Source organism: Copadichromis virginalis, linkage group LG12, assembly GCF_057382275.1.
Source record: "Copadichromis virginalis isolate Kocher_CV1m ecotype Utaka linkage group LG12, C_Virginalis_male_GT1.1, whole genome shotgun sequence".
NCBI lineage: Eukaryota > Metazoa > Chordata > Actinopteri > Cichliformes > Cichlidae > Copadichromis > Copadichromis virginalis.
In genome coordinates, this window is record NC_140629.1 from 21428023 (window position 1) to 21441608 (window position 13586).

Genomic DNA, 13586 nt, shown 5'->3' on the forward strand with positions numbered 1-13586 from the left:
TACAAAGGATTGATCTTTTAAATCTCCCTTATCTTTATCTGCAATTCATTAACTAAAGGCTATCGATATTTTAACTCTACATACAAGTTATACCACACGGTACCTTCTGATGTGAAACTGCCATCCTAGGCAACCATTTCAGCAGAAAGTGAACATTACTGGAGCGACAAGTCTATCTGGCTTTGTGTACAGATACTGCAATACGCTGTCAAGATACCGCCCAAAAAACAAAACCACACTACACATGAACTCCATCTTCCTCTAAACTGATTTCTCGGTTCTTGGAAGGCAGACTTGAGCTGTGCTGGTCAACCCACATTCATCAAGCTCAGGCACAACACCGTTTTTGTTCAGCGGGGAGTGGTTCTGCCTGTAGGCAAACAGAGTGCTAGGCTGAGACTTGAACTGGGTGGGCTTGTGAGGAATGTAGATTTGGGTCCTAGGCAAGGGATGAGAGGCTGCAGCGAGTGTCAAACTGTGTGAGGAAACCAAGGAGCGGAGGGGTATGATGGGTGTAGCCTTTGCCCTCTGAGATGGTGCTTTGGTCTTGTGGTTCTTCGTCATTACCACCCACTACTTAAGTGTTAACCAATCAGCAAAGAGGTTCAACCGACAGCAGCAGCATGACCTGAGCTTCTGCAGATGTGAAATCTTAAGCCGTGCGTTACAGATTATATTCTGACCTTTTGCCATCTTGTCTGATCCATGCACAGCTTTAAAAAGAAACAGCTGCCCTAAAGCTACAGCCTCAAGGATAAATAATCATTTTTCAATATGGCGCCAAGACTAAGAGAATCATTTCTTCTTAGAGATGCAATATCACAAGTAACAGGTTTAATTCAGTCCGTTTAACTGTAAAATGTTTCGGTTACAGATTTTAAAATAAACAGGAAGTTGTATTGTACAATACAGAAAAGTGGAGCACAGATAAAACAGTTACTTTTACAATAATAATCACACAACTAGCATTTGTGACAACCTGCGCTGTTTGAAGTTCTGCAGAGGTCATTAGAGTGCATGTAGCACGCAGAGCTCTACTGCACTTTCAGGTTTTATGGTATGTAAACCTGCAATGCACTGAGTCTCAAAGTCAGTCTGAAGAAGGCACCAGTTATTTTCGGGCCTTTTTCTTTTTTGCTTTTTCTGAATCATCGTGAGCCTTCCTCTTGGCAGCAAGCTTGTTAGCCTGTAAAAAGAGAAGGAGCCCAGTTAATGGAAGATACTCAACACCAGTTACGCAACCATTTTTAAGCTCAGTGAACTCAGCGGGGGTCAACGCTGGGCTGCGCCGTTCTCTCCGCAGCGGCTACATAATACTGGTAAACACTGTGGCCTGAGATAAAATGCTCAGTATCAACACTAAAATATTCAAAGTTAAAGCTTTTAGGTTGAACAAATATTCTTAGCGAAGCAGCAATGTACGCACCTCACGGACTTTTCTTTTCTTTCCAAACATGATTTTGTCATAGAGGTACTTTTCCTTTTTCTTCATCATCATAATGGCCAGACGCTTCTCCTCTGCTTTCTCCTCCTGCTCCAAGCGTGCCTTATTTTCTACCTTCAGCTTTCCAGGTGTCACTTTGACATGTAGAGACTAAAAGGGAACGAGACGAGTCAATAAAGATTCCAAAAGATCTAAAAAATAAAATCACAATGACAAAGAAATCAGGATCTGACATATCACCTTGCCCTGGGATCTTTGTTCTTCCATTTTCTTAAGGTTTTTCTCTTCTGCTACTTCCTCTTCATCATCCTCTTCATCACCATTGTCATCCTCTTCTTGTTCTTCTTCCTCTTCCTGTTCTCCCTCCTCCTCCTCTTCTTCCTCATCCTCCTCTTGTTCATTGCCTATAAAAGGAAGAAAAGGGAATTATTTAAAATTAGTGCTGCTGACATTTCAATCCTGTGTGCCTATATTAAATATTCATCTTTTATTTTCATTACTGTGTGATGCCAAAGTGGCTTTTTAGGACTCTGATCAGATAAACTATAACCTCCACAAGCTGTCTCGCTTACAGTTCTTTTAGTAAATCACAACATTTCGATCCAGCCACCAAGAAAAATTTAATCATCCAATTAAGAAATGCTGGCAGTAATTATTCACATAAGCAGACCATCAGAACAGTTCTGTGTTAAAGTCTCCAAAACAACCCAAAAAAGGAAGCAAATTATTAAACTTTTTAAATCAATCACAAATATCAATTACATTCATTCAGATTAAGAGAGGCCGTGAATGTCTATTTAACTCTCCACATGACATTTTAAAAATTCTTTTATCTGTTTTCAGGTTGTTACATGGCCTCGCTCCAAACCACCTCTCTGAGTTGCTGCACTTGCACTCCCCTTTCCTAGTCGCTCAGATCAGCTGACCAACTCCTTGTATATGCCGAGGACACAGTGCAGGCTCACAGGGGACAGGACTTGGTGTAGTGGCTCCCAAATAGTGGAATTTGCTGCCATTTCACATTAAATAGGCTTCTTTAAAAAAAGGTTTTATTCAAGTGTGTTTTTCTTCCTATGTCCAACCCTTTGCTAAGTGGTTGTTCTTTATAAATAAAGTTGGCTTAACTACTTGATTATGTACAATACTCATAATTTTATGATGTAACAAAATAATGACACGAGACCATGGTTAGAGGTTATGGTTATCTTATAATTTTCCCTCCTATGCATCTGTTGTTCATTCAGATCTGAAAGTATTTTTTGTTTGTTGTTTTTAAAACTAGGACTCTGATCAGAGGGGAAAAGTCAGCGAATTGTGGGAGTGACCTGCATACACACTGAGATATAACTGAACCACACCTGGTTTTTCTCCTCGCTGTAAGGCCATCATCTTCAGTTTCTCTGGAGGCACATAGTCACCTTCCTTCTCCTCCACAAACGGAGACAGGTGAGGGGGTAGAGTCACCCCAAGGAAATAATCCTCCACAGGCAAGAGAATTTTGGCATTGACACAGTCGTATAGCCACTGGGGTTGGATGTAGTATCTAAAACAAGCAAAGGTTTCGAAAATCATCTGTTATGATGGCAAATAAGTGCATATTTTCATGCGTCTACTATGTAATAATGAGAATACAATCTTGCTCTTTGGTGAGGATTTTTTCTGCTGCAGGACCAAGGGGTGGGGGGGATGGGAAATATTCCAGTGAAAGGAGTCATTGTAAAAGTGGGTAATGTACATGAATGACACACTTCCTGTCTCTAGGATTACGAATTCTATGACAAAATCAAATACCTCTATAAGGAAAAAAAAACAAAAAACCTTCTCATACATGATGAAAAGCACAGCATTTCTCTACCTGTTGATATACTGTTTGCCAACACTGGGCCTGTCAATAATTTGATGGGTGATGGTCTCATCTGTCACATCGTATGTGCTACCAATGCACACAGACTTGTCCCAGGATACCTGACCTCCAAAACACCTGAAAGGCAACAGAAATACACAAAAGTGAAAAAGTCAGCTTCAGGCTTCCGTGGACGTTTCTTTGCTTCACTGTAGCATCTCTCGCTCACCTGATGACGAATGCCAGAGACTCTCTGGGAACTTCTCTGTTGAGGTAAAACTTGAGTCCCTCAAAAAGCTTCTTCTGAGCTTCTTGCTGTTTCAGTTCCTTTTCCCTAGCCTCCATCTTCTCCATGTCCTCCTGTAGCGAAGAAATAAAGGGAAAACATTAATTATTCTTCAGGGAATTTCTATTTACAATTAAATCAGAAAAGTTTAAAGTCATTGCTTTAAAAACAAGCCAGCAACTAAAAGATGATTTTTATTTATTTATTTTTAAACAACTTCCAACTTGTTGATGTATTATGGTGTCTGATCCATGACAGAGGAATTGTGCAGCTAGATTTATTGGGATTACAACCTTAAAAGAATTCCAAAAGGCAAATGTAAAAAAGCTATGTAAAAAGTACAACTCACAACTCGACAATTAATACATTTACTTATCTCTGAATTTAAGTTGCTCAGATTTAACTAAAGAATCACAGTCAGGTTCAACAAACTGTCTGAACCGGTGTTAAATTGGTCAGCAATGGTGATTAGTAGACTCTTTGTTATCTCAGCTGGAGCTGATGCACTTATACATAAAACAGTGGTTGGTGGCATCTGATGACCAATCCCAGACCTGTCTGGAGACTGAAATTTAACATGTGAAAAGCAATTTAAAACCAATAAAAACATGTGACATTTAATTAAATAATCAAGGGTAAAAGCAGAAACTGTTGTGTTGTGACAATTTATATCACACTGACTATGCATGCTTTGAAGTCTAATAGAAACGACTACTCAGATGTTGGATAACCAGCTTTAAAGTACCTTATAAATAAAGTTGGCTTGGCTACTCTATCATATGTATAATACTCAAAGAATACAAAATGTAACCGAATATTAGTGCAGGCTTCATCACATAATTTCCTTAGGGATTAAAGTATTCTGATTTTCTTGCATCTTTTCCACCAGCTTAGCTTGTAGTGTTTGTTGCTTGCAGTATTACCAAGCTACTGCTATGCCTCTGCTGACTGGCTATCTTAAGACAGCAAAAACATTAACATCTCCATAACCAGCTCCTTCAGAGCCTAGACATGTCTTTGCTTGCCTCAAGATGTGGCACACAGCACCACTGCCTATTCATATGGGTGGCAGCACTAATTGCATGGATATGGAGTGGATGACCTGGCTTGCCATGTGCCAGTAACAAATGGAGTTCAATGGTCCACAACTAACAGACAAAGTCCTAGTGGTGAGATGCACTGTGTTATCCTAAAATCACCAAACAGATGCCACTGATAAGCAGTAAGCTACGACAGCTTGCCCTTGGGTCTACGTAGACTCATGGATGGCAGAAGCTGATTTTAAAGGAATGCAGTTTGTTGCATCCCCGTGGACCCCCCAGCTCTGAAATGCAACCATGGAAGTTTGCAGCCAGTTTGCTCACTAATTCCAGGTTAGGAGAATTGAATTGGCTTTTTCACCCACAATAGACCTTGAGCATACTACACCTATATCTTGAAGGGTAGATGCATTGTGACCTTACTCCTGACAACCCAGGAATAAAGTCTATGGGACCCTGAAACACCTTCAAATATTAACCTAGCCAGCGGGCAAGCCCCAGTGTGATGCTCCACTCTGGAAGCAAAGGAACTAGAGCATCTTGTAGACGGAGCTGGTCTTTGTGAACAACAGTGCAACCTGTACTTCATCAATAGGAAGTACAGGTTCCTTTATTCTGGTCAGCCTGAACACTAACCACATAACAGCAATACCATCTGTTCCAAGTTAAATTCGTGTTATTGGCTTGAAAGGGGTGTCCTCAAGGATTACCACAGCCTCACTGACTCCGACTAGAGAGTAATACCATCACTGCTCGTGCACCAACTTTCTAACTATAGACTACAGCTACAGTATCATAAATGAACCAACAAACATCTTTGAAATTTCATGCAGCCAGCAGAAAACCACTCAAGGGATTACAGTTCCTTCCTCTGAGATTATATGTCTGTGATTGAGACTCATTGGGGAAAAACCAGAGGGTTTAGATTGTCTCTAAAAAAAAACAAAAAAACAAAACACCAAGCTCCAAAGGAACAGGGGGTGTAACTTTCCAGGAAAAGTGACAGGTTAGTAGGCCGCTTTAATAATGTGCAGATTTTATCTGTTACGTTCTCAGAACACACAGGAACGCCCGGATAAGATTCCAAAGCTCAGGTAAAATTAATACACCAGGAAGTTACACCTCATGTCTAAGTAATAATTAAGTCCTGAAGTTCCCTGCTTTGTAGTAAAGCTAATGTCTCAGAAGCACTAACATTTTTCAACCTAACTGCACGAGAAATAGACAAACAAAAAAGTTAAATAAAAATATGTGCTCATCAGGCATGTAAAAAGTTTGAAAAGAAGCCAGATATCTATAAGATCAGCCACAGTTTCCACAGTTGATCTGTTAATGCCTTAACCCCTTAAGACCGGTCGGAGCGGGCACGCTCCGTTTTGCGCAGCCATTTTTAAATTCCTGTAGAACTGGAATCACATAAGCTAGCACAATCATTTTTTTGCATATGAGTTGTACTTGCATCTTATGCATTCAGCTTGTCCTATGACACGGTTTCCTTCCACATATAGCTTTGAAAATAAATTGAATAAAAAGCATTTGCAGCGACAACAACATAATATTCCAGAAACACGTTTTGCTGATCCGATCAGCTGTTCATAACACTTCCTACGTTGGAATAGACGTCAGCATGTCCGCCATTACCTGCCCGGAAGTGACGTCATTTTCGCGGAAAATATAGGGTTTTTTTTTTTACCTTCAGGGCCTTATTTTTAAAAGTCATGTTTGACTTTTCTGTATCGTTTCTGGGATGCTTCAAACAAAAATTACACTGCTGGAAATAGTTTATTTTGATGCACATGCTGTTTTTTGGGGGGTAAATTTGCATTATATTTATTTTCGTTTTTCCAGCAGTATATAAAAATTGGTGTATCTAAAAAACAAAAAACAACTATGAAGACACTCAAAATAAATTTCCTGTGGTTCAAAACTATTTTGTGCAACTTTTGTGTATTTAGTTTTGAGGGATAAACTTCTTAAATTTCTCTAACTAGAAATATATGTTAAAAAACAACCCAAAATGATTTTCATTTTGTAGTTTATTGCACGTTTTTGCAATTTATGTAGTTACTATGCACTTAATGCATATATATTATATAAATTTGGGCTATAACGGTTGTATTGACATATAGCAACTTGAAACAATCCCAAAAATGGCTCTACAGCATGTAAAAATATCAAGATAAGCTCTGGCAAACTTGGCTCTATGGTAGGTCTTAAAGGGTTAATAAAGCACTTTAGTCTGAAAGCTGTAATGTTGAAAGATCATTCAGGTGAGTTGACTTGAAAACTTTATAAAAATACAATCTGTTATTCTAATTTTTTATTCATAAAATTCTCCCGATTAAGTGCCCATTGCTTGAGCAAAAAAGTTTTTCCCCCTCTGTAATTGAAAAATTGTTACACAACTGATTGTTTCAGTGGATGAAAATACTGTTTTATTAAACTGAGAACGTATTACTAAGACTTAAACTTTTTAATAAAAATTAAGAAACCCAACAAACAAAAAAAGAAGCAAAAAAGCAGAACTGTCTTTTTTGGCAAAAAACCCAAAAACACGCACACACAAAACAGAATATTTAAATAAATAAATTAAAGCAGAGTTTGAACTACCTACTAACTTCAAATCAGTCAGTGACAACAAGCTTCCCAGGATGAGAAACATATCGTCAGTAGCAACCAAACAAAGCTGTAAATCCCTTGTATCACAGCTTCAAAAGATCAAATGATGTAACCATTAATGTTTAACCTTAGAGACCAATTAGAGCAAAAAGAAAGAATGAAAGTATTTTCTAAGATAAGATAAGACTTTAATGATCGGACGGGGGGGGGGGGGGGGGGGGATTTGTGTGTTATTACAGCTCATTTACAGATAATAGAAGAATACAAGAATATAAAGCCAAGAAATACTAAATTAATAAGATGATACACTACAGTGGGGCAAAAAAGTATTTAGTCAGCCACCGATTGTGCAAGTTCCCCCACCTAAAATGATGACAGAGGTCAGTAATTTGCACCACAGGTACACTTCAACTGTGAGAGACAGAATGTGAAAAGAAAATCCATGAATCCACATGGTAGGATTTGTAAAGAATTTATTCGTAAATCAGGGTGGAAAATAAGTATTTGGTCAATAACAAAAATACAACTCAATACTTTGTAACATAACCTTTGTTGGCAATAACAGAGGTCAAACGTTTACTATAGGTCTTTACCAGGTTTGCACACACAGTAGCTGGTATTTTGGCCCATTCCTCCATGCAGATCTTCTCGAGAGCAGTGATGTTTTGGGGCTGTCGCCGAGCAACACGGACTTTCAACTCCCGCCACAGATTTTCTATGGGGTTGAGGTCTGGAGACTGGCTAGGCCACTCCAGGACTTTCAAATGCTTCTTACGGAGCCACTCCTTTGTTGCCCGGGCGGTGTGTTTTGGATCATTGTCATGTTGGAAGACCCAGCCTCGTTTCATCTTCAAAGTTCTCACTGATGGAAGGAGGTTTTGGCTCAAAATCTCACGATACATGGCCCCATTCATTCTGTCCTTAACACGGATCAGTCGTCCTGTCCCCTTGGCAGAAAAACAGCCCCATAGCATGATGTTTCCACCCCCATGCTTCACAGTAGGTATGGTGTTCTTGGGATGCAACTCAGTATTCTTCTTCCTCCAAACACGACGAGTTGAGTTTATACCAAAAAGTTCTACTTTGGTTTCATCTGACCACATGACATTCTCCCAATCCTCTGCTGTATCATCCATGTGCTCTCTGGCAAACTTCAGACGGGCCTGGACATGCACTGGCTTCAGCAGCGGAACACGTCTGGCACTGCGGGGTTTGATTCCCTGCCGTTGTAGTGTGTTACTGATGGTGACCTTTGTTACTTTGGTCCCAGCTCTCTGCAGGTCATTCACCAGGTCCCCCCGTGTGGTTCTGGGATCTTTGCTCACCGTTCTCATGATCATTTTGACCCCACGGGATGAGATCTTGCGTGGAGCCCCAGATCGAGGGAGATTATCAGTGGTCTTGTATGTCTTCCATTTTCTGATGATTGCTCCCACCGTTGATTTTTTCACACCAAGCTGCTTGCCTATTGTAGATTCACTCTTCCCAGTCTGGTGCAGGTCTACAATACTTTTCCTGGTGTCCTTCGAAAGCTCTTTGGTCTTGGCCATGGCGGAGTTTGGAGTCTGACTGTTTGAGGCTGTGGACAGGTGTCTTTTATACAGATGATGAGTTCAAACAGGTGCCATTCATACAGGTAACGAGTGGGGGACAGAAAAGCTTCTTACAGAAGATGTTACAGGTCTGTGAGAGCCAGAGATTTTCCTTGTTTGAGGTGACCAAATACTTATTTTCCACCCTGATTTACTTATAAATTCTTTACAAATCCTACCATGTGAATTCATGGATTTTTTTTTAAACATTCTGTCTCTCACAGTTGAAGTGTGCCTCTGGTACAAATTACTGACCTCTGTCATCATTTTAAGTGGGGGAACTTGCACAATCGGTGGCTGACTAAATACTTTTTTGCCCCACTGTATATACAACAGTAGCTGAGGTTCTATGTACACTTATACACAGTATGTGTTATGGATAGAGGGTTGTGGAAATATGCAAGTAATAAATTTAACTATTCTACTACTACTATCCCTGTGTAAGTAACATATCTATAAGTACCTGTAAACATAGGCATGTACATGCTCAATTACATTGGTGGGAACTACTGCGTTAGCGCAGTTAGCTTGTTAACGTGTTAACGCCGTCCAGCCCCACGGTAAGTCGTTAACGGAGATTTGCCGCGTTATGGCGTTAATGTCATTTCAACGAGATTAACGCTGACAGCACTAGTGGGGACACAACGAATATGACTGCACATTTATGCCGACATCATCCTAGTGCAAAGACAAGTGGAAGCAGACAAAACCAACGAGCACGCATGCTACAAACTTTACCCGAGCAATTTACCATGACACCACAGTATCGCACACACGTCCATAGATTTATAAGAGGCATTATGCATGAAGTGGTGATCTGTGTGTTTTGATTATATTTCTCAATAACAAATAGTTATGCCTTGCCTGAGTAAATCGTAAGATACATGTGATGTGTCGTGTTTTGCAAGTTAGCTTTCTTACCCCTTCACTGGGAAACTGGTCCAGTTGAGCCTCCTCCTCATCTGCAGAAGAAACCACGCGTGCCAGACTGGCACTCAGAGCTGACAGTTTCTACAAAATCAAAAACAAGGTAAGCACAAGTGTTAGCATTTACACCTCAATGTGTGCGTACTTAATAGATTTAGTTAGTTTAGTCAACAGTTTAATTTAAGCATGAGGCTTTTAAAAACATGAGTTTACACAATTTCTCTATTAGCATACTGAATGCTTTTAGGTAGACTACATGTTGAGCTCTAATTAAAGTGTCTGAAATGATATAGGGCAAGACCTCATGTTAAGTGTACTGTATGTGTAAGTTAAATTAATACACTTACAAGTTGCTTTATTACAGACACCATAACAGTTTATTTATGCAAATACCTAATCTGCCAATCACATGGCAGCAACCTTTCTTTCTGGCCAGGCTGGTGATGTCAAGGCAACAGAAACTTGAATAACCACTTATTACAACCATGGCAGAAGAGCATCACATCAATTTCGTGTAAACAACATGAAAGCATGGCTCCATGCTTCTTTGTATCAATAGCTCAGTGGCGAAATAATAATGTGGGCCCCTTAACTGGTCATCATTTAAACCCCACAACCTACCCAAGTATTGCTGCTGACCATGCTCATCCCTTTATGACCAGTGTAACAATCTTCTGATGTTTGCTTCCACCAGGATAACACACCATGAAACAAAGCTCAGATCATCTAAAACTGTTTTCAACCTGAGCATGACCATGAGTTCAATGCACTTAAATAGCTTATAGAAGTCAGCAGATCTCAATCCAATAGAGCTCCGCTGGGATGTGGTGGATAGGGAGATTTGCACCAGGGCTGAGCAGCAGACAAATGCACTAAAATCTCTGAGGAATGTTTCCCCCAACTTGTTGAATCTATGGCATAAAAAATTCAGGCAACTCTGAAGCAAAAAGGAGGTCCAACCCAGGCGTAACGCAGTGTTTCTCAAACTTTTCACATCGAGTACCACCTCATAAAATATATGGCTCTTGAAGTACCACCCCTATGACCGACATTAAAGTACAATAGTATAGGCCTACTGAACACCATATACAGTTTACACGAAACAATTTTATTTCTTATATGAATGTTATTTATTTTAACTGTCAGAAACAGAATGTGACAAGTGATAATAATAACAACAACAACAACTATACTGCATTAAAACATTCACAGCAGGTAGGATATCCAATCTTTAAGTGATGCCGCATGAACCCTGCTTCTGGGTACTCTGCGTTTATTAAGGCTGTTTGGTTTTTAACATGTTTTACTGCTTTGTATTTTATTCTATTTCATTTGAACAAGCCCCTAAAAAAAGTCAGTGATCACTGTCCGCCTGTCTCGGTTTTTATTACCACTAGTCATTTTAAAGCCCAGTTTTTATAACCTTATGATGTAACTACACCCCAGCCCATGCAGCAATATATTAATGACTAACCTCGCATTGTGGATGGATTATCGCAGTTGTTCTCCTGACTGAAGTTTGGTCCGTTTACAGCAGGGGTCCCCAATCCCAGTCAACGAGGACCGGTGTCCCTGAAGGACATGCGTCCTTGATCCAACACAGCTGATTTAAATGGATAAATTACCTTCTCAACATGTCTTGAAGTTCTCCAGAAGCCTGGTAAAGAACTAATCATGTGATTCAGGTGTGTTGACCCAGGGTGAGATCTAAAACCTGCAGGGACACCGGCCCTCACGGACTGGGATTGGGGACCCCTGGTTTACAACATCCTGCCGTGCGGTTACATTTGTCCCTAACCATCAGGAACCCTCACGTTAGCTTGTAGCGAGTGGGAAAATGTTAGCATTCATCCTCCAGCTTCACTGTGTTTATATTATGCTAACCATAGCTGTGTAGCTGGCCACCACATAGTATATCATTATATACCAGCTAGGTAGGACTGGGCAATATGGCCCCAAATTCATCTCGATATTTTTTAGCTGGATGGCGATATACGATATATATCTCAATAATTTTTTTTAAAGTCATAAAGTAAGAAAAGAGAGTTCTTAGTCAAAGCTGTGTCCCAGATGTCACACAGGCACTTTTGGTAACATACAGCATATATGTACATTAAAAAAAAATTACTCAAAAATAAATAAATACATTATTAAATAATAATGCTTGATAAATAAAAGAAAACAATGTTGTTGTTGTGCACAACAAAAAGCTCACAATTGTGCAGTCAAAATGTAAACTAAAAGATGCTGAGCATAATAACAAAGAGACACATTTCGCAGCTGCTCTGTTCCGAAGTTCTACTGCGTGACTGACAGCCTGGAGTTTGAAATCCGCTTCGTGCCATTTATGGTCCTTATACACACAATACGGTAATAGACTATGTGCACGTTAACATATGCTACTTCTGGTGCGGAAACTCCTGTTGGGAGCTTGATTTCCGGTGTCCTATTCGCGCCTTGTTTACGGTCCAAAACAAGTTAAGCAAATGAATGAATCAAGCGGCGATTTACATTTCTATAGATGTCTTGAGCATTTACCCAATATATCTGTAAATGATGTTCATCGACTTGTCGATATTTTTTACCCCCGCGCCTCAGAGCAAAGGGATTCAAATGTTATATTTCTCAGCTGTCCCTCGTTTATCGCGGGTGTTATGTTCTAAAAATAACCAGCGATAGGTGAAAAAAAGTAGCCAATTTTATTTTTTGACAGTGCAAAACCTTTCATGGACATCGTGGACATACAGCACTGCACTTCAGAGTCACACTGCTAGGGATCGATGCAGCGATTCTGTACTGTACAGGAGAGACGTCACGGAGGAGATCGTCTGCAGCGATCAGGACGCAGGACACAATGTGACGTAAAAAAAAAATAAGCATGCAAACTTGCACTAAAAAAAAAAAAAAAAAAAAAAAAAAAATCTGTGAAACAGCGAGGTGAAAGGTGAACCGCGTTATAGCGACTACACTTGACTAGCTGATATCGACATAACGGGGGAAACATCTGGTTTGACTATTCTTCACCTGTAGTTTGAATGCTGAACATTTGCCTGTTTAAATCATAAGACCAGTCACTGTACAGAGATGTGTTTCTGAATGTGGACGATGTGTCTTCTGCTGCAGTAATGCAGTTCTGCTTGTGTTGAGTGATGTAAACAACTGATCATCTAAACTCTTTAAACGTCAAAATTGATCATTAGATTTTTTTTTAATGACACAACAGTGGTGAGTGTTCCCACCTTCTGCTCTTTGTAACTTAACGCGATCTTTCAGTTTTTGAGTTTTGGACATGATTTTGGAGTATATCTTCGCAGTAGCGATTGACCGCAAAGTAAAGCTACCGGAAATTTACAACCCTACATCCGGTCTCAAACCAGGAAGTTAGCATTTTCTCGTGCACAGGGTCTATACTACGTTGAAGCACAGTACGTATTACTCCGCGAGGCTCCAGACTACGGTAGCCGTAATGCTCCGACAATCCATCAAGCGGTGCAGCTCCGTAGCTTAGCAAAGTCATATTAAAACATTTTTTGACAGATTGCTGAGCGCTGTGTACCACATAAAATTGGTTTGTGGTCATCAAGCACAGAATTCATACACAAGGCGTGCTGTCAACTTTTGAGAAAATGAAAGGATTTTAGGCGTTAGCATGATTAGCTCGTTAGCACGGTTAGCTCGCTAACACGTTGACGCCGTCCAGCCCCATGTGCGGGGCGATGCGCGGTAACTCGTTAACGGAGATTTGCCGTGTCCATCTTGTTGTTGCCTGCAGGTGAAGCGATGGGGGAGGGGGAGTTGTGTTCAGTGAAGGAGAGAAGCGAGGCCGAGTAACGTT

At 40.2% G+C, this 13586-nt stretch overlaps 1 protein-coding gene across 1 annotated transcript in view; it reads right to left on the reverse strand.

The window, feature by feature from the left end:
- Positions 1–819: 819 nt before the first annotated feature.
- The window catches only part of pes1 (pescadillo ribosomal biogenesis factor 1), an 18033-nt gene continuing 5266 nt past the window's right edge, over positions 820–13586 (reverse strand). Inside the window, exons 9-15 of the mRNA XM_085475337.1 lie at positions 9746–9835; positions 3517–3647; positions 3300–3425; positions 2803–2987; positions 1685–1848; positions 1427–1594; positions 820–1186 (exon numbers count right to left, since the gene is read on the reverse strand). Of these exons, the coding sequence (XP_085331463.1) occupies positions 1112–1186; positions 1427–1594; positions 1685–1848; positions 2803–2987; positions 3300–3425; positions 3517–3647; positions 9746–9835 (939 nt within the window). The 3' untranslated portion in view covers positions 820–1111. The remainder of the gene's footprint in view (positions 1187–1426; positions 1595–1684; positions 1849–2802; positions 2988–3299; positions 3426–3516; positions 3648–9745; positions 9836–13586) is intronic.